At 41.2% G+C, this 22329-nt stretch overlaps 1 protein-coding gene across 1 annotated transcript in view; it reads left to right on the forward strand.

The window, feature by feature from the left end:
* The window catches only part of VPS13D (vacuolar protein sorting 13 homolog D), a 109454-nt gene extending 88305 nt beyond the window's left edge, over positions 1-21149 (forward strand). Inside the window, exons 68-70 of the mRNA XM_065696176.1 lie at positions 15760-15891; positions 19603-19843; positions 20623-21149. Coding sequence (XP_065552248.1) covers positions 15760-15891; positions 19603-19843; positions 20623-20754 — 505 coding nt within the window. The 3' untranslated portion in view covers positions 20755-21149. The remainder of the gene's footprint in view (positions 1-15759; positions 15892-19602; positions 19844-20622) is intronic.
* Positions 21150-22329: the final 1180 nt, after the last annotated feature.

Below are 22329 nucleotides of genomic sequence, written 5' to 3' on the forward strand. Positions count from 1 at the left end.
AACTTGGTAAGTACATGTGCATACTTGTTACACGAGAACTCTTAAGGGCATCCCTGAGAAACCACATCTACTGTTTTGCTCATATGTGTCTTAATTTTGTGACTGTACAGGTAGGTTGATTGATTGATTCAGAGGTGGGGAGAAACGCACCTGGCTGTACTGTTAGTTGTCTTACTAGTTGAGCTGTGATTTTATTATTGTTTGCTTCAAGACACACACACACTTGAAATTCATGTTTGACATACTTCTGTGACATACAGCCTCTACACAGTAGCAATGACGTTATCAACAGTTGACACATTAGATAGCAGCTGGGAAAGGGAGAGCCTCCAACCACCTTATCTCTTGTGTTTGCCTGTGTGACACATTTCCCTTTACCTTGTTCACTGTCAGTTAAGAGATGAGGGTAAAACGGATGAGCTGAACCACAGTTTTGCTTCCACTAGATTCTGAAATACTGTTGTCATAGATGAGCACAGTGAACTCATTTTAATGTCTGTAGATGCCCTGCAAAAAGTTTCTGACACAGCAACCTTCTACAGGTGGAAACAGAACAAAAAAGAAAGAAAACCCTTTTTCAGTTACTACTCCAGTCTACAAAATCTAATGAAAACATTTCTTTGGATAAAAAAATGTACTTGAGAATATGTAGATAATGTAGGAGGGGTGCGGGGGGGGGGGGGGTGGGGAACCGAAAGCCATACCACCACCTATAAGTGACTTTGTGCTCATGTTTTGTTTAGTAACTGGGGGGGGGGGGGGAATGTGCTTGTATAATGGAGCAACGAAATTGTTCTTTTGGGGGTATAAAAAAAACCCAAGCCAACAAAGTATTTGTACATGTTTCAGGCTGCTGTGTACCACTATCCCCCTGCCGCATTTGTTAACTGTTCAAATATGTGTGGTTTGGAATCAAAGCCGAACAGTGTTCCAGGCCCAGGCTGCTGGCTTCCGTTGAACAGAATGTTTCTGCATGCTGGGCTGTGTAGGCTTCTCCAAACTAAGTACACAGCACCAGCTAACCCTGGAATGTCTGCTTATGGTGGTAACTGATTCTCGGGGTCATTTTGAGCATTTAGAGAACCTGAGTTAAAAGTGTGGTAAGAGCGGCCTGACCTTATCTGGAGACTGTGTGCAGAGCTGAGTCAACCAGTTAATTCCAGTTGCATTTAAATAGCACGATGCATAACCCTAAATTACTGGCCCCTTGCAAATCTCTAATGACATGGTTGAATTTTTTAAAAGCGCTCAGTTTAAGCTGCTTGACTTCAACCGGTCAGTTTTGGGCCAGATGAAGAATTTTAATTGACATTGTAGGTTTTCCTAAAAGGCACGTTCTAATTCCAGCTGAGTTACTGAATTGAATAGAACTCTGAGAAAGACTCTGTAGCTGGTGTTACTGGGATGCTGCTACAAGGACACAAGTCTGTTTTGGCTTCAGAATGTGCTGGTTTGTGTTGCTTGCACAATCCATGTGTGTGGAAAATGGAGCCAAACTAACAGGGCTGAGATGCAGACAATGGCTTTATAGCTGATGGTGGTAGTGGAAAAGGCAATGTGTTTACAGTGCAAGAAAGTACTTTTTAAATGTGACTTTAGGCTGGACTTTTTCAAGGCTAATCTTATAACTTATTATGTAATCATATAATTTATTATGCTTGTTATTTATGAGTAAAGCTGCCTTAATACTTTTCAATTTTAATGCAGAGGGGAGCATAAAATAGTTGTGACAATGCAGTGTACATCTAATGACTGGGACTCGATACCTTTGTTTGAGTGGGGTTTATGTGTTCCAAGTGCTCCAGTGTCACAGACGAGAGTTCTGATTATTTCCATATTGGTCATATACTGCCAAAAGTCTTAAAGGCCAGTTCAGAACAAGAAATCTGTTATGCTTGGAAAGCTCACTCCTGGAAATGTGTTTTAAGTTCTAGTGCAACACAAGGAAAGAACATTTATATTTAGACATGTGTCTAACTTACCAAGTAGTGCAGGAAACTGCCATCACAGCTTTCTCTCAGGCTTCTGCCAGGTCAGTGCAAGTTTAAGATTAGTCCTGAACTGTTGCAGCAGTTAGTGGTGTTTTCTGATAGTCAGAAGGTGAAACTTAGTAGTAAGGAGGTAACTTCACAACCTACCCAATTCAAATGAATTCTGTCAGTGAACTAGATTGTATTAGTAAAGAACAGTTTGGGCTGGCAAGCCATGAATGGGCACAGACAATTCTTACGTAAATATTTGTTTCTTTTAGCTGTACTCCATCTGGAAAGCAGTAGCCTGTGCTCATTGTTCTTTAGTTCTCCACTTCCATGTCATCACTCAGAAGTGTGCAACCAGGCAAAGTCTGAGACAGTGTCAACAGCATGTGTTTTTTTGGTTGGTTGTGCATCCATTTCTCTGAGCTGTGACTTTGATTGCAATGTCAAAAGCAGTAGAGTTGAGAGGATGAGCATCAGTGGTACTCAGAAGAAGTAGAAAATCTGTACCTAATTATATGGAACACCAGCTCAGCTTATATACTGCACAGGATGTCCTCAAGGTTCTCAAGTTTTATAGATAAATATGGTTTGAACCTTAACACCTCTGTATATGTCACAAATTCTGTCCTGACCACTAGACTTGATCTAGATCTGACTTCAAGAGTCTTTTCAGTAATGTTAGATGTGTATGGGCCATGACTCTGGTGAAGGAGGTATTATTTTTCTCCTGGTAAGCCCTTCCTAAGATTTTCATAGTAGAAACCAGAGAGAAAATGTATTTATTAGCTCATACTCATTGTGCTATGTAAATCTGGAAATGCTACACAAGACAGCTTAGCTGATTCATCGTTCTGATCTGTGAATGCCTTGGGCAGTATGATTTCCTTGATATCCTTTTTCCTCTTTTCCCGGTGGGATATCAGGTTTTTATAATGATCTGTTTCTTTTGAGCAGGTTTGTCCATTTCATTCCTATGGCACTCTGTCAAATGGCTGTAGGTTTGGCTTTTCCTCAGTGTTGGCCCCACCTTCAGTCACTGTCAAACTTGACTTTATGGTTTCCATTCTTCTGTCTTTAGTGTATGAAGATTCTTCCATTGCTGCTGTTGAGCTGCTTTGAAATCCCCCCAGTCTGTAAGTTCCCATAAGCACTGCATGAAAAGTGGCTGTCACGTCCCTGCTCTGTGACAAGCTGTGCTCTGCAAGTCATCCAAGCCTGTGCTGGCTGGGTTTACTGCCATATCACGTTGCAAACCCATACCCAGTTGTCTGCTCACTGTTTTCCCTCAGGTTTTTTTTCCTGTATTTTGTTCTATTTTACTGCTTTGCAAGTATCTCCTTGTAATTTCATATTTGCGTACTGCATTATTTTTACCCAGATGAACCAGGTTGCAATTTTGTAGGTTGAATCCTGTTTCATTTCCTGCCATATTTCTGACCTCTTCAGGTCCTTTAGTACTTCACTGTCCTCACTGAAGTTTTAAAAGCCTCTTCGTTTGTCCTCTCTAAATATGACCTTAAATGCTGACTTTACTGGAGCCCTGAAGTTAGGCAAGCCTGAGTTTGTGCCCAGACATTTTGCAGCACCTCAGCAGACACTTCCCCCTTGAAACTTTAATCACTTTCTGTTACCAGTTTTATCTGCTCAGGAGTCTTCTATTCACTTTTAATTTGATCACTGACAACTTTCTGTAGCTCTGTTCCTGAAATGCCCACTCTGGCTCACTGAGGAAGAGGGTGTAGATGTTCTTAGGGGATAAGTTGTTCCTTAACCGCAGCCCTGCACCTTTTCAGTATGGACAATTTAATCTCAAAACCTTAAGGTTTTTTTTCTTTTTGAAAATGCACCTCAGCTATTTTAGTTTCTTAACTAGAAAGAGATAATAATCCACCACCCAAAACCTGAAATGATTTCTAGGTAATAGAAATTAGATAGGTTGTACAGAATCTTGGGTGACATGGTCTAGGGTGAGGAGTCCCTTGCCCATGGCAGAGAGGCTGGAGCTAGGTGATCTTAATGTCCTTTCCAACCCAAACCATTCTATGATTATATAAATGGAGTTACCCTAAGAATGAACAGAAGTGCTTCTCTGTTCCTTTTGCCTCTTCATTTGTTCCTCACTGCCATGTGACACGTCTGCCTTGTAGCTGTGACTGTGGTTTTCTTTCTTACAGCTTTCTGTAAGAATGATTTGATTTTTTTCTTGCTTTTCCCCAGGGTTATTTCCAAAGCAATGACTCAGGTTAGAGAAGTGTGGTCCTTCCTAGACTATACAGCAGTAAGTCTTATGTACTGTACATCAGGGAACTAATAGGGCTTTTTGTCAGGGAAGTCTCAGGTAATGATTATATGTGACTCGGAGTGGAATCCTGGCAGGATTGCTTTGCATACTCACTCCACCAGTCTACAGCCCCTCAGAACTCTGTGGAAAGAATCCAAGCAGTTGAGGCATGTGGTTACTTTTCTGGAGTGCCTAAAATCATAAGAATTGAGGATGGAGTGTGCTGCCATCCCACACTTGACTGCACTTCTCAATCTCTACATACTCATACAGTACAGCAGAATTTGCTATGCATGATTGGAGAAAATGACTCTGTTGCATGTAGTTTTCATGACTAGCAAAGAAAGACAAACCTTTAAAACATTCATTTTGCTTAATAATATTTTATTGCAGAGTCTGTAATTCTAGAACCATACGTATAAAAGTGTCACTATTTCAGAACCATATGTTGGTTCATTGCAGGAGAGCACTGTTAGCTGCTCAGCACCCCCAGGAGTCCAGATAATGTGGAGATCCAAAGCTCTGTGCCAACAGAGCCCATTCCCTTTCCTTTTGGTACCTGTCACAAAACCAAACTGTAATGCTTGAGTAATGTTTCCAGAAGCTCCTTCCTGGGTGTCTGCATTACCAGATATCATTGACATTTGGAGTGTTTGTGAAATAAGTTGTCATTACAGTTGGGTGTCTTTGTCCCCTTATTTTAACTTGAGTCAATTGAACTGTTTGGAAGGAGTGGAATTAAAACCCCACAGTTCAGACCTACAGCATACTTCATTAATGTTGTACTGCTGTGGTTACTTTCACATCTGCTGTATATGAATGTTCTAAGTAAAAGGAGGTTTTAGGAAAAAAATATCAATTACTGGCCAGTGTTAGGCCATGTTTAATTGTACAGGTCTTGCATTTTACATCTGTTAAGTAGATGTAAAATATTTACATACTTACAGATCTATTAAGTAGTACCTTATGAGCTACGCTTGGAGTAGCAGGGGCTGAGACAGGAAAACTTGGAATCAAACACTTTAGCTGTTTGTAGAAAGACACTTTTTGAAGCCCAAGGGTTGCAGTTGCTGACGTTTGTAAGTGCTCCCTTCACACTGTACTTCTGGGGTTCAGTGCACCCTGCATGTTAGCAAAGAAGCTCTGGATGGTTTAAATTCCATTAGGGAGTGCTAAACATTTAGATAAAGTTTGTGCAGTTTCTTTGGTTTAAAGCCTTTTTGCTTTGCCATGTCAGAATGTATTCCTACTGCTACAACTGACCAAAAGCCTGTTTTAAGAAAACTGCTGGGTTCTCCACTGGTAACGTGTGTAACATTAAAAAGGGAGGCTTTATGAGGGACCAAACTGTCATTCTAAATGTCAGCATCTGTTCTGTAAGAAAGAAAGATTTTCCACTCAAACACAGTGTTAAACTTGACATTTGAGGGCAGAAAGATACCCTGGATGCATTCAAGCTGTTGGTTAAGGACAGAAAGGGACAGAGGCACTGGAATGGAACATTGTGAGGGGAAGAGTGAAAACTCAAGTGAATAATGGTGAGTAGTCAGATTAGGATAAAATGTGAAATTGCATTTTCCTTTAGATGTCCACTCATTATTAGCAACAAATAATCTCAGAGAGATGAATGAATGCAGAGTTCTCATTGTGATAGTCGCCACATAACCAACATATTTACTAGTGCCTTGGTAAATTACAACTAGAGGCAAGTATGTTCCTGTCAGTGCGTGAAGGAACTTGCCTGGCTTTGGTGTTAATTGGGACTGCTGCTGTGGTTGAGTTCAGAACAGGAGCCACATAAGCTGTGTTGCTGGAAATGAGCAGTGCAGGTACAGCACTTGCCCACTGTCAAGGACAGTATTTAGCCATTGACTCAAAGGAATGCATCCAGACAGGAAGAAGAACATATTTCCCCTGAAAATACTGCATATTTTGTCAAATTATCTTACATTTCAGCACAAGTTTTTGGTCACCAAGGCAAAAAAGTGAAAGGAACGCCTCTTTCTGTGCTGTATGTTTCCTGGTTACTGGCATTCATGTACCTTTTTAGATCCTTCTTACTTGGAAAGCCCTCTGCTAAATGGTGCTGCTGTTTTGGTGTATTCTATGAAGTAGTTTTCTTGGGTTGAAATTATTGGAGAGCACTGCAGAATAAACAAGTCTGCAGTGGCATCTCCTAGAGTGGAATTGGAGAGACTTAGAGAAAGAAAAAAATTGAGGCTTATGCATTAGCATCAGCAGAACAAACTGGAAAGTCACCCAAGACCTGACAATAAAGTATCCACAATTTCCATTCACAAATCTACTTGCTTGGAATTAGGTGGGATAAGTTGAAAATGTATGTGCACCAGAAATGAACAAAAGCTTTATTCAAAACAGACGTGGCAGCTGGAATGTACCAGGACAAATCACCAGACTGCACTGAACCAGTTGGACTTGATCCCCAGACCTGAAAAAAAGCTTAATGCACATTCTGTGGGTTTTTATAGTATCTTTTGGTCCTCTTACTAGTATTTTCAGTTCATAAAAATAGCAGGAAAGATGAAACTGGTGTAGTTGAACAGGAACCAGCATTTGTCTATTTGCTTTTTTCTAAAGCAGCAGTGGCAGGAGCTGCTGGCCAGGGCACTGATCACATCTGTTTGTGCCACAGGGGTGATGGGGCTGGGCAGACTTTTGGCCATTGGTTTTATTAGTCCTAGTGGTGATGAAGGTGAGCACAAACGACATCTGTACTGAGGAACGAGGATACGGGTACCTTGTGTTATGCACATACCCAGTAAGAGTCCTTGGGAGGGTCCGTGTAATGTGTTTGTTTCTCTTGCATGTATCAGGAACACCATCTTTCAAGTTGTCTTTCCATTTGCTTTCACTCCACATTATTTTACTTGAGATCATGTTAAAAGGTTTCTTTACATCCTTAATTTTCTGACCTGTATCAAGGAGTGGCCTTGAATTACCACAGTGATAAAGCTGGGAGTAGATGTTTGAGCATGCTCCCAAGTGGGCTTTTTCCATTCTGAGACCAAATATAAAGATGTAGGGAATGTTTGTTTTATACAAAATGAAAATCTGTGCTACTAGTTTTGTGTCTTACTAGAATTACTTCCCATGTCCTCCTCCCAGGAATAAATACTCAGGCATCAGGTTATTTGAAGTTAGTCCATGTGTTTAAAATGGTAGAAATACTAAACCATGTGGTTGGTCAGGTACTGTTTGTCTACTGACAGTTTTATTTTCAAATTAGCAGGTAAGGCATTGCTTTAAAGCAAATACCACTTCTAAGCAGTATTTCAAGGCACATTAGTTGAGGTTCATATTTATGTAGTAATTACAGGCTTATGTGAAGCGAGGGACCTTGTGGTGAAGTACGTACCAAGGTGCTGCTGGGCTCTCTACCTGCTTTTAGACAGACCTTCCCTTTGTCATTAGTGGTGAGGTTTTCTGCTCAGCCCTAGTCCCGTGTCTGTAGAAGGAAGCCCAGGGCCTGCTGGGATGGGGTTCTACACTTGTGCTGTCCTTTTGCCCTTCCACTGAACTCTTTTCATTTCAGTCATGAGCAAACAGTCAGTGCCTGAACTAACAACCCTGCAATCCTCCAAAGCACGCCTCGCTTACAGTACCAAACAAAGGGAGGCCCGCGTGGGCCGGCCCAAGCCAAGGAATGCAGCTTCGAGGTTCTGCTCCATAAATTTAACCAGCACGACAAAAAGGAGATAATATGAGCCTTCGTGATGATCTGAAAGGGGGAGGTTTGTGTCCCATTGATTGCGGTCTGGCCTATTGCCAGGCCCCAAGCCTGACCGACAGTTGAACCATATCGTTAAGGCGTGTAATACAGCTCAAGTCTTGTACAGCAGCCAATGAGTACATATCCAGAGGGCAAAAGTTTATAAAGAGTTGAGGCTGTCCTGTTTAACCCTCTCACACTGCATGTAATATATACGGCTGCCATTCAGAAATAGTCACATTGCTATAAAAATGTAAACCTTCAACTTTCTTTACTTGGGGAAAAAAAAATAATCCATGTGTGTGTGATTTGGAGCATGCAGCAGATTTATAAAGTGATCCAAGAAAACTTGAGTTTTATTTAAAAAAGAAAAAAATCAATCCAACCCACTTTTTTTTCCAGTACTACTTCACCCAGTTACTTCTTAGTTCAGAGTTGTCTTCTGAGTTGTTCTACAAACTCTTTCATACAGATGGAGCTATTTATTGCCTTGATGTCACCTCATTTAGCATGTGGCTGATATTTATATAGATAATTTTTTTCACCTAATGTTGCTGTTAACATGTGGAATGCTCTATATCAGTTCTGTAAGTACAGACAGTTGATTTGAATTTTCTTGCAACTGCTAACTTTAAAAATCAAAACAACTCTGAGCAGCTTGGTTAGGTAAAGCTTGTGCTGGAGGACTCTGCTGTGCTGGCTGCAGCCTGGTTGTACTAACTGAGAAGTATATAAGAGTCTGAAGAGAAAACACCTGGAGGCATCACAGTTGCTTTCACACAGCAGCCTCATGCACACCTAGCAGCTGATGTCCTGGTTTGATTGTTTGCGTTCTTCCCCAACGTGGGGAAAGCACAATGCTTTCTCAGGAAGGTAGGAGCACAATAAGGAAACATTCCTGTTACACTCCAAGTAAAGTGGCTGCGTTTGCATTTACATCACATGGGCATTAGCACTGGTGGATTTTGAGGGGACCATTATAAACATCAGTACAGAAGTTAGACCATCACTCACTCCATATGTTCCACTGCCCTGCCTGCCAGCAGACTGTACTCAAGAGTTTTAAATCCTCCTTGCCCTGTGCCCTGAGGCACCGTAATAATGCCATGGCCCTGGGCACTTTAATCTTCACCAAGGCCTGTTGAGCTCCTGGTTTTCAGATGGGTGTTCCCAAGAAATCCCTGGTAAGAACTGTACCTTTTACACTGAATCAGGAGGTAAATGGGAGCATTTTGCAACACATTTTGAGACAGGAAACTTGAAGGTGACAACTCTTGTCATCACTGTGATGACTCTGCAAAGACAGGCAGAGTCTGGGAAAGAGGGATAACAGATTACAGTGTTGTATTTTGTAAACTCCTTAAGTTTGATGGCATCAAAGTGCTTGAAAAGGTGTTTTGTTTGCTGCACAGCCAGTAGTCGGGGGGGAGGGAGTGCCAAAGGATGAACAGGGTGGCTGGCGGAAGTGCCATGCAGTTGGCTGGGATGCAGGCACGCACAACTTACATACATCTTGGATTTGTAACACAGACACTGTAAGAGTGTGCTGTTTGGGTGAGTCCAGTTGCTGCTCTGCTGGTTTTAAAGAAGTTATGCTTGAGGTCGCAGTTAAGTTCCTCTCACTTCCTTTTGAACTTGAAGCCCAAAGAGGTTGTACGCAGTCATACACCCAAGAAAGAGTTTTCAGTATAGTTTTGACCTTGTATACAAACGAAAAGGGGACGGGGAAGAAGAGCTGCATCCCTATGTTGTCAGGAATGGCCTACATGATAAACAGTTGCTTCCTCAGCATGCTGCAGTTCTCCTGAATGTATATTGGGTCAAATAAAGGTCTTGAGCATCTGAGCTGGTTGATCCCTCAGAAGAGGATGGATTTGAGTGCAAGTGGGAGGTTTTAACCCTAGGCACCATTTATTTGCATGTTTCTGCCTGAAACTAGCATTTTGGGAACACATTTAACAAGCACAATATATTTCATGCATTTGCTGGAATAAACACATATAAGCTTCTTCAGATATGCGGTCAGCAGGGAGCTGTCTGGCTTATGATTTTACACATTCTTGCATCTAACTGAGACATTCTAATGCCAAATCCAACACTCAAGCTGCCTGTGCTGCATGTGTGTTTTTAACACACCTCAAAAGCATCTGTGTCCAAGACAGTGACTGAATTCCGCCAGAGCTCTGGGTTCAGGAGCCAGGTCTTCCAGAGATTATCTTCCTGGTGGGAACTGCTCCCCCAAAGTCCAGTGCTGGGCAGGAGGCAACTGCACTTAACCCTTTGCAATGCATAACCACCCTCTGCCAGCAGAGCCACATGAAACCTACATGGTCATGGGGGTTTTTTGAGGTTAGGCCCAAGTCATTTAATGCTCTCAGATGCAGACAACTAGCACATAAACCCCAATGCTGCCTGTCCCGTTATGCTCAGTAAATTCAGGGGATGTTCCCTCTTACTGCAAAGGTTATTTCTGTTATTTGAAACAAAATCATGGAAATAGTGGGTTTTTAGTAAAGGGGTGATATGAAATCTAGACCAAATTAGAAGTGGCGTATGTTTGTTTTCATTTGTTTTCCATATGCCCCTGTGGTGTGACCGCATCAGGTATAGTTTCTTGCTGTGATGGCTGAACTTTCAGGTTCATTTTTAAGGTATATATTATTTAGCATTTAATTGATTGTGGCACTTCTGAGTATGCTTTACAGTGAGCCCTCCCATTCCATGTCTGTGAGACAAATACTGTCTTCATTCTGTGTTCTGTGGACATGACATGCATGGGATGGTGGTACTTAAGGCTGCAGGTGCATTCCAGTTCTGAACCCCAGCAACTGCAGCATGTATTTTAGTTGTTGCATACCTTGTGATAGAAGATGTAAGGCCATTCCTCCTTGAACTTACTAAGGCAAGTCCCTTCTTAAGGTCTGAACAGCAGTAAAGCCTTCGGCAAAGCACTCCTGTACTTATGAAGCAGGTTTTTTCCAGAGCCAAGTAAGTAACAGGTTTGATATTACATCTTGAAAATACTAGCAGCCATGGAATTGTTTCATAGGCTTCTATTACCTGCCAGGTTTCCTTTGTTTGAACTAAGGTTAGCTTATAATTATTTCAAGGGATAGAAATCGTTCGCAGGCTGACAGTCTGTACACCAGGTTACAGCCCAGAACAGCCTTTCATCAATAAATTTTATACAAACCTGAAAAAAAAGTTTACAATGGAAACCCTGACAGAATCTGAGCTGTTCCAGAACCACTAAATTACTGCTTTGAATGAGCTGGGGTGATGAGGTGGTTAAACTGGAACGCCTTTATGAATGTGATGTGTTAATGACAGTTGTTGGAAGCTGTGGCAGCAAGAACTAGGTCTCACTGGAGGACTTCATTGCCAGAGAGTGTGAGGCAGAGCCCTGTGGCCACAGAGCTCTTTGGAGGGCCCATGTGGCTGATCTGCCCGCTGGTGTCTGCAGCTGGAATGGACTCGAGGCTTGGTGCCAGACATGCAGTACAGGTACAGCAGGTGAAGCCTCTTCAATTAAATACTAGTGTCAGGCACCAGAACTACATCTTCTGGCACTGACAGCTGTTTGTGGAGGATTTGGGGTGTCCTTCCACTGTGCTGATCATGGATCAGGTTCTGTAGACATGCTCAAGTTGGGCTCTTTGGTCAGGTCTGTAGTTGCCAGTGCTGCTCTCTTACCAAGGACAGGTGGGAAATCCCACAGATACATGTTTTAAATGGACAGTTGTAGTGATACTGTGTTGGACATCAGAATTTTCTTGTCTGCTTTTTTTTCTCAGGAGATGTTGCTAAATTTCCTAAAGTTGCTTTATTCTGAATAGTTATTCTGGCTGTGATACTGGGGAAATGAAAGACAGACATCTGAATATCATTTTAGAAGTGCAGTGTTTTGTTTCACAGACTGTTATCTTTGATAATGCAAAGTTTGATAGCTTCTAATTTTCATTAATGGTTTTATCAAAAGTACACTTTGAGAAAATTCTTTAGGTCCAAAACTCCTAAAAGATGAGTAACAGTTACTGTTCTCAAAGCCACTGTGTATTTATGCATCTCAGCAAGAGTCGCATCTATAAACCTGACAGCGTAAACCTGACAGGGTGACACTAGTGAAGGAACAAGAATAAGCAATTCTGTAAAACATGTGATGTCTCATGTAGTTTTTTGGTCACAGTTGGTAAATAATTATCACTGGTAATGCCTGAACAACTTCCTTACCTCGGTAGTTTGATTACAAAACAGCAGAATCACAGGAGTTGTGTTGAGGTGTTACGCAGAAGGCAGCCAGTGAACACCGTGAGCTGCTGTTAGTGTGCCTGGAGTTACCTGCAGTGATTCTCCAGCGTTCAGCTTGGTGTGAACAGTGAAGAACTGAGTGTGTGCCTCAACATTCTGACACCAGTTCCAATCTCTTTGTATCTTCATTCAGCAGTGCTCTACCCTGCTGCGACTAGTAGACGTGAGGGCATTTCTGTCTTGTGTTGCCTTTGTGTGCTTATTAAAAAAGAATCAGCAAATCTGGTGAGTGCATGTTTAATGTAACACAGATGTGGGCACACCACCGTCTGCTTTACAAATCTGCAGCTCTTCTATTTCATCAGTGTTGCTTATTATTTACAGAACGTAACTTGAGACAGTAGAACAAAGTTTTAGATTAAAAAAATCAAGTTGTGTGGAATGTTTTTAGCTGTCCAGACCAAACAGAGCAGTTTGCCAAAGGGGGTGATGGACTAAATCAGTGCAGTTTATGCTCATGCTAGTGACACCTGGTTGAAAGCAGCTGACCTTATCACTAAGGTGAGGATTATCTTTTATTGCCAGGGTGAATACTTAGGCACAGAGGAGCAGTGGGGACAGTAAGCACTATACTCTGTAAGTACTTCTTCCTTTTAAAAACAAAAACTAAACCTAAACCCAACCACAACCAAACCCACAAGACAGAAACTGCCAAATCCGCTGTGGTGTCATCCATTTATAGGATTGCTACTTGCTCTCTGACCTGCTTCTGAGCCAGACATTGCAAACCAGTGTTCGCTGATGTTCTGGTTTCTCCAGAATAGATCTGACCAAAAGGCCCTATTCTTTCCTCATTTTTACAGGAGTCTTTTCCTGCATTGCTTCAGATACCTCTTCTCATGGTACTGCAGCACAGTTGAGCTTTTGTCTGGAAGATGGTTAATGTAAAACCCATTCTACAGCATTGGTGCTAAGTCCTATATGGACAGTTATCCAACTTCCCTGAATGCATCATAGGAAAGTGTCCAATTAAAAAGTTATTGATTGGCCAGTAGTTAATTAACAACTACATTATCTGACCCGCTGTGGAAGGGAAACTATTGAGAGAGAAACCTGATGGGTTAATGGTTGGACTCGATCTTAAAGGTCCTTTCCAACCTAAATGATTCTATTACACTTCAGATACTCACTCTTGAAATTTGTCAGTAGAAGGTACAGATGCTGTAGAGGTTTAACAGCCTGTGGGGGCTTCTTGGCTAAGTGAAACTTTGCCATTTTACTGCTTTTGGAAGTTAGGAAGTAGAACAAGCAGCAAGAAGTAAATTACACTGCTTAGAGCCCTTTAATTTCTTTGGACCTTTGCCTCAACATTTTGCATTTCATGAAGCAAGCACATACTTTTGTTTACTACTTTGTAAGAAACCAGTAGGTAAAACAGGCACTTATTCCCCTCTGGTGTAGGTTTGGAACAGTACCATACAACTGTACCTGGCAAAGCCAGATCCTGATTATAGCTAAAAAATCTAAGCGTCAGGAGAGGTGGCTTGCTCCAAAGTTGTAGTACTTACTAATGAAGTGCTAACCACTGCACACAGCCGGTACTCAGCAGAATAATCTGAAGTCCTACCTGAGTTGTGGAAATCATCTAGTGTTTAGGTAACCCTGATTCAGAGAACGGCTACAAATGGAAGAATACAAGTAATACTAAGTATCTTTATGCAGCAAATTGCAGTTCAGACTGGTATTTTTTAGCTTAGATGCAAAGTGGTGCAGTGGGACAGGTAGAGCAGCAAGAATATCTGTCAGCAGAGGGAAAACTGGAAATTTGACTTAACAACATATTGCTGGCACTATTAACAACAGCATTTGTTACAGTTTTTGAAGCCCTTGCTCTGTTCCACATTCTTTTAGTTGGAGAATTTCCGCTTTTCAGTTCATCCTCCCTGCTGACAAACTGACTTTCTATCTTAGCATAACCGTAGTTCAGCTGAAGTTGAAGTCAAGAGTGTTCTGTCTCCTGGTTTCTCTCAAAGAGGATCAGTGATAAGCACTACTTCTGAGCTGCTGGGGTTTGCTATGCAGGTAAGGGATGCAGTAACATCATTAACAAAATCAGAACTTACCAGATAGTTGTAATGTATTAAAAAAAAGAAATTGGCTGATGTTTTCCTCTGCTGTGCTGCACAGTCAGTATCGTCGGCTTCTATACCTTGTTTGCACAATCCCTTGTTGATACCAGACAGAGCTGGGACAGCCAAAACACTGAGAGGCCCGTCCTGCAGGTGGAGAGCAGCAAATGTGATGCTAAGTCATGAATGACATATAAGAGATGGTGTTCCAGTGATGTTTACTGCAGCCAATAAGGGAAGGGGCAAACCACCCCCACCCTCCCCCAAGTCTGTTGCCATTGAAAGGCAAAGGTGTCAAAGACTCGAAGGAAAACAAATTGTAAAAGGGTACCTGGGTTGCAAGTCTGGGACAGGGCAGCTGAAAGGGAAGGGTGACACAGAAACAAGGCTCCGGAGGAAACATCAGCAGAAAGCAAAGCTTAGAAGGCAGCTACTCCTATGTGCTAGTGCCAGGCAGCTTAGAAAGAAAAAAGTGACCTAACATGGGATTTTTGTCCTCTCTTTTGATGGAAAAGGATGGGAGCAGTTCACTGCACGAGGTTTGTACAAAGATTCAAGATGGGAAGTGGAGAGCACTAATCACAACTGGTGCATTTGGCTTGGAAAGTTCCTAACACCGGTAGCCTGACAGAGATATGAAAAAGCACACAGCAGACCCGGGGTGATGCTGTTTGGAATGGACAGAGAATAAAGCAGGTCTCAGCAGCCTGGAACACAGTTCTTCTGGGGTAGGGTGTTCCAGAAGCTTAAAGGAATTCAGGGTGTTATTTTTTAACAAAATACTGCTAAGGGAGGAACGTAGCCTGCAGTTCTTCAGCACCGGGGCCAGTATTGACCTCTCATGTTTGTTAGGTTACACGTGTGCGTCTCTTACTGTCGTTTTTAATAGATGCTCAAGAAAGGTAAGTTATCCTAAATCCTACTGCAGAGCCTCTAGTTAATGTGGATTTTTCTTTTGTCTTAGCTGCATGTTCCTATTTCTGTAACCCTTCAATGCTTTGAAATAAACATGAGCTTTGTCTAGGTTGATGCAATGTTTCTATAGAGCAGTGAGAATAAACAGATCAGTAAAACTATGCTGATAAATCGATCCCAAATCTGCAGACAGTGTACTTAGCTTAGGTTGCTCCTTCCTATTAATTTAGCACACTGCCCCTTAACTGTAGAAGAAAAATGGGAGACATTTCTTTGAAATGTAAAACCAGAGGAACACACACCATGTCTTCCACATCAAGTATTACAGAATCTATTTGCTGTATTTGCAAAGACCTGGTATTTCTTTGTCACACTTCATAGTTCAAAGTAAATAAAACTGTGTGCTGACAGGTTTAAGTGGAAGGAAAAGTGCTGCTGTGGCACTAAGTCATTTTTCTGCATCTATTTTGCATGCAGAACACGAGCAGAGAGAGTGAGGAAGCCCCGCTGCTGCAGGGGACCACAAGGGCTCTTGCCCCGCTACTCAGAAAGTCAAGCAGAAGGACAAGAACAGCTCTTCAAACTGACTGACAACATCCAAGATGAGTTGTAAGTACTGACTGGCAAAGTTACTCTTAAGTAGTTCTGTTTGCTGCCATTGTATCTTGGCGTCTTTGGGGAAGAGGGACTAAAACTGTTTTACATATCCACATGCACATGCATGTTGTTTGTTTTCGGTTGATACCCATTACCTGCACAGCAGGAGCACCTAAGCACCTCCAGCCTGTCCACTGGCTGTACACAGAGGACACTGCAGGTGCCATAGGACTCCTGCAGTTCACATAGAGGCTGGGGAAGAAGCAGAGCTTCAGTTTGTTGACTTCTGCTCCTATTAAAGTCCCTGGTCCCCTTCTATCATTACAAAAGATGAAATCTCAATAAGTTTCTAAGTAATCATTAGTCCATTAATAAGCATGATGCATCTCCAACCCTCCACTGATAAAACAAGTGTGTGTTTCAAGCCTGTGCTCTTCTTCCCCTGTAACATTCATCCAGGCATTACCAGTATCTCTTCCCTTCTCTGTTCCTTACCTCCCATTCTACACAGCCCAAGGCCTAGGGGAGTGGCTAGTGATTCATGACAGCAGAACATGGACCACCACTGACCAGCACAGCGCTGTCTAAGGTGGCTCTGATTTAGAGACACTAACTTGGACACCTGTGGTACATGTTATTCCTGAGCTGTTAACAGCCAATGACCAAAACAACCTGCAGCTTTATTTATTTGTTTTAGTATCTTAATTTCACCAGTGTCAGTGATCAGACTCTGACAGGCTCTTGCAGGCAGCTGAAGGTAGAATCCAATCTGCTACTTGCTTGCAGCCCTGTGATCTCACACCCTTGTTATCCTGTTTTCATCTCATTTAAGTAAGTGTCTTTATGCATATACAATCTGGGCCTTAGGTAGGGAGAAGTGAAAGAGAGTCACTTGTGACCAAAAGCATTGCCAGCTTTTAGCAAGTGCATTCATAAGCAGATCAGTGGGCTTTTGTCATCGAGTCACACTTTTAATTCACTGTGACTTTCACCATTAGGAACATCATTCAACAAGAACACAGGATTTCTTGTCATGAAAATAAGTACAAAATTATGCCTCTTTTATCCTAGCATCATAATCAGAAACACATTTAAAGACGTGATTATTTGCATATTTTCCTTCAGAGTTAAATCCATAAAAGGAGGTTTAATACCTTGCTCTACTGTTCTAACTAAATGTTTCCACATTTTTTTCCAGTTAGGCTGGCTGTTTCACTTCTGGAAAATATTGTGTAATTACTTCCTGATGTTGTTAAAAACCCCACAAATTCTCCAGAGATCTGGTTGCTTCTACTTTGTTCAACTGGATCATGTTTCATTTAATTTTTCGTTTTATTAATTTGAGATATTTTTAATAGTGTAGAAGTATGGGTTTAAAAAAAACCAACTAGTAGTATCTAGAAGTAGTATCTTAAAAGGTTAAATACCAATTTTGAGAACTAGACACGGAGAAGAAAAACAGTTGGCAAGAGCACATTGGTAATAATGCATGACTCAAACCTGGGACAAAATGTAGAGCCTGAACACAGATCAGCTAATGTTTCTATGCTTTGCTATTAAATCAGTGACCTCTGTTTCCATTCCTCAAAATACATGCATGACACCAGTAAAAATCTTGTATGGAAAATTAGATATATAATCTGTTGTTCTTACAGAGAACGTACAAACCCACAGCCCAATTACCCAGTCACTTCCACTGAACATTACAGTAGCTTTGCGGGCTTCAGTTCTCTTCATGGATGTCCCTCCATCCATCAGGAGAACAGCTGTGCTGCTTTTGTGGATGGATAAAACCACTGCAAGCTTCTCAGTCTCCCTGTGACTTCAGCAAAAGACACAGACACAGTGTTCAGGGTGTCTGGTCCTTTCTCTGCTGGAGAAGAAGCAGAGCAAGTCAGCATGCCATGAAGTTGCCTCTGGTTCCGCCTCTTGTAGAGGCCTGACCCAAGTCAGAGCTAGGACCTCTGTCAGATGCTGTACTTGATTTTTTTTGTCTCTCCTAAGGAACAAGCCTATTATTCTGCAGGCTATAATGCTGCTCTTTTAAAATTAAGTTTTCTGTGATACTTCATAAAAAATATCACTCTCCATCCTACTTCTTTCCAAGACAAAATCCTTACCCCAAAGTGTCTGAACTCCTGATGGAAAACTGAGGGGCAATTGCTAGTTTCAGTAACTGTGTTAACATCTTCCACCTGGGGTTTTTTCGAAGCTGAAATAAATGTGTTTGTCCATTGTACTTAAAAGAGTACAATTCAGTTTTCCTATTCCATGGTTTTATCCAAGGTTAGAGCTGGGCACAGTATATTACAGGCCTTTTTTTTTAATTAGAAAGGCTGTGCTCTTCTCAGCACTTCGGTGACAGAGTAAGTTGATGACTTGTGTGTTTGCCTTTCCCAAGTTTGTGGAAGCAAGGGCACTTGTGAACTGACAGGGCTATCAGGCATAGAGCAGGAAAAAGACAAGGTCAGTGCACAATAGAGTCTTTCAGAGACCTAGCAATAGAAAGTTACTGGAATTATTCTTTTACACCACAAAGAAACCATGATCTGACCTTGAAATTTTTTCTGGCTATTAAAATTCCATTTGTAGTAATGGATTTGTTTGGATACGGCTCAGAGTAATTTGTGCAAAGTGTTACTTAAATGGTAGAGTTGGCAGTAGCTTTACAGATAGTAAAGCTTTTTTACCTACCAAAACCTCCTGAGTAATAACAGACTTCAGTGATTTCAGAGCTAGTGGAGTATTTTGCACACGGCATTAGGACAACAGCAGACTTGTGTAAGCAACAGTTCAGAAAATAAGTAATTTTAAACCTACCTGGCAGCAGCAGAATCTTAGTTTGTTTTTACAGCTACGCTTCTGCTGCTGTGGATGGAGCATTACTACTCTATGTAGCACTCTTCCGTACTTACGGTTTTGTATTTAATTTTGTGAAACTGTCAGCATTTCAAGAACCCCACTAATAAGGTTCATTTCAGTAGTAAATGATAAGTGGGGCAGAAGCTTGTGTGTCACATATCTATTTCACTTTATGGTTATTTTTGTTACACATTATTTTTGTTACCTTTTCAGCCATCATAATTCTCAATATTCTGAACTCACTCTTTTCTACCTCTACTATTCATCACTCAGACTAATCTCTCTGGGGAAACCTGCTTGCTGCTTAACCTTTCACCCCTGTGTTAAACAGCTAATTTCTCTTTTCTAGCTACTGATCCAGGCAGCAGGTTAAACTTGTTTTTTGTTTTTAAAGGCAGGGGAGATGTGTGGTAAAAGGAAGCACAGCAGGTTTACAGTGTGTAGAAGGATAATGCTCTTGTCATAAATGTCTGCAAACCTTTCATGTATCAGCACTGGAACTGAAGTTAGTTACAACTAAGCTTCAGTATGAGGACCTGCAGTGTTCTGACGTGAGGAAATGACTCTTCTTAAGCCTTGTTAAAGAGTATTTTTATATGCCCTTTTCATGTCCAGAGCTACAAGCTAGACATTTAGTACTAATATTTGATTTACAGCATGATCTTTTTTAACTGAGAGTGTACTTCATCAGCTTGATTTTTTTGGAACAGTTTAAATTAAATACAGATGAACTGTACACGTTACACTATTTATTTTTCTGAAAGCCTTTCAAAGGTCACAAAACACAACAGGTGAAGACATTTGTTACGTTACTATTTTTAGCTTCAAGTGACTAATTTTTCTTTTTTCTCTTTTTTGCAGCTTTATAGCAGTGGAGAACATAGACAGCTACTGTGTTCTCATCTCATCTAAAGCTGTTTATTTCCTGAAGAGTGGTGATTACACAGACCGCGAGGCCATCTTCCTCGAAGTCAAGTATGATGATCTCTACCACTGCCTTGTTTCAAAAGACCATGGGAACGTGTACATACAGCTGACGAAGAAAGCTGTTAATACCAGTAGTGGTGTAGCTATGCCAGGCCCATCACAACAGAAGCCAATGGTAAGGATCTAGCACCTATTGTTTCATTCATGTGGGGCTTTCTTTTCCCCTTTATGTCTGTAGAGGTGCCCAGGTGTTTGTAGTCATTAGTGTTTGGTTTCCTGTGCTGCTTAGCAATGCAAACCTTGTTCTGCCAGCAGTGAAACCAGTGGCCACTGGAAAGGTGTGGGTGACAGTATGACTTGCTCCCCAAAGTCCTGAGAAAAGTTGAAGGCACAATCTAAGATACTTCTGCAGGCAGAAAAGTTACAGTAGGAAATCTGAATTTACTTGGAAAAGGCTTTTAACTTTACAATATGTACATGAAACTTAAATACTTTTCTGCCTATTTAGTCTTGTCTTCCTATAAATACTAAGATTGGAAAGAGTGTGTCATGCGTGTACAAGTCAGCTGGAACTCTTATGTATAACATCTACTGCAGTAGTTGTTTGGGGGTCAGTTTTACAGGCAAGATTACAAGCTCACCCCTGACCCACGTCATTTTACATTCCAAACAGAAGAGCCAGCTAAAAAGTAGGAGGGGAAGTGAAGGAGGTAACTTAAGATGTTGTAAGATGTTTCTGCTCTCATCCCACGGTACCTGTCAGTATTTACCTGTCTCTCCCTCTCAGTTCTTCCTTACTTCAGCATGAGAAGGAATCACCACAAAAACACTTCTGCTCCTTACAGGAGACTTCAGAGCTAACACCTTTGGTTAGTGAAGTGATAAAAAAATAACTGTATTCTGGTTTAGGTGACAGCAGTACCACATTATGACAAATCATGTTTCTCTTTGCAGGTGAACGTGAAATCTGAAGTTCTTGCAGTAAAGCTGTCTCAAGAAATTAACTATGCAAAGAGCCTTTATTATGAACAACAGCTTATGTTAAGACTTAGTGAAAATCAAGACCAATTAGAGATGGACTCTTGAACCTCTTCCTACTGCCAGAGTGAACTGCAATTACTGGTCTGGAGCTGATGGTATTCTGTCACTAGAGAAAGTCCTATATGGTAAGGAAATACATATGATTGATTGTACTATTCAGCGAAATGGATCACTGTGTGATGTAAGATGTGTGTGTAAGAACAGAAGGGAGGTGGGCATGGTGGGCTTTCTTTCTTTTTTTAAGCATTAGTTGTATAACAAAGATATAGCTGAAATGCATTTGGTTCTGGGACATGCCCCGTATTTTGCTAACATGTATATATGTAAAAGAGTTCCATGTAAATAAGGAAGTACAGACCAGGGTGTTGGTATAATTAGAAGTCTGTTTACTGTGTAAAGAAATTAAAGGAGCTATCAGAATCTTACTGCACTACCTGAAACTAGCCCTTGTGTCTCTTTTGTCTCTTGAGAAGGCTGATTTTCACAGTGCAGGAATGTAGATAAATGTTTAAAATGTAAATTAACAGTTAGTTGCAGCTGTTGGTGCACGGATGTCCTGCGGTTTGGAGCTTTAGCTCTGTGATTAGGGTGCATTGTTTGGGGTTGGTTTTTTTTCCTTAAATCGCTCATACACCTAAATGCACATCTACCTGCTCCTCACTGAAATGTCATCCTCATTTTCAACAAAAACCCCTGCATTTTGTTAAATGTTGCAGTGAGGACTCATTAATTCAGTTACAGTTTCAAACTATTAGACAATAAAAGCTGATTCTGCTCCAAAACCAGCACTCATCCCTTGCAAAGTCACACCACTGAAGACCCCTGATCCTCAGCTGTTTTTACAGTAATTCAAGTGAGCAGCATTGGCAACTGAAATCTTTAACTCCAATTTTTCCCTTCACTAGGACTAAGTGTTTATAGTGTGGAATTCTGCTAGTACTGGAAATGCTGGGGATGGGGGCAGAGAAGACCACTGTGTCATTTGTCTTCGTGACAACCTCTTCAAAGTTAAGCTTTTGAAATAATAGAAGTAACATAAAAATAACATGCTTTTTCAAATGTTGTACATCCAATCACTATTTGTCTCATCAACATGAACCAAACAAAAGACTGAGGAATGAGTTGTACTTACATACCTATATACACAGAAATAAGGAATCTCATCCATGTGTTTGCTCCCTGGAGATGGTTCAGGGCTGCGTGCAGGACAGTGTTTTGCCCTGCACAACATAGCTTTCCTACAACGCCTGAGTAACCTATATTCCCTTTGAGTCAAAGTAAGAAGCCCAACATAGCTTTATGCTCAACTTTGTTTAGCTTTTAATATCCTTTTGCAAAGGCATACAGAAGCCCAACATAGCTTTATGCTCAACTTTGTTTAGCTTTTAATATCCTTTTGCAAAGGCATACAGAAATACTTTTAAACTGCAAGCTAGAATGAAACCAGTTCCTACCTCCTGTAAAGTGAAAAGTAGAGGATTGTAGCGTAAGGAGAAAATGTTGCATCAGCAGATGTGTGTTTAATGTGTGACTGGAAATGAAATCCGTAAGGTCCATTACACAAATGAAACTGGTATAATGCTTTTGTCTACTTTTCCACATAATTTTTAAGTAAAATGT

Source organism: Lathamus discolor, chromosome 16, assembly GCF_037157495.1.
Source record: "Lathamus discolor isolate bLatDis1 chromosome 16, bLatDis1.hap1, whole genome shotgun sequence".
Classification (NCBI taxonomy): Eukaryota; Metazoa; Chordata; class Aves; order Psittaciformes; family Psittacidae; genus Lathamus; species Lathamus discolor.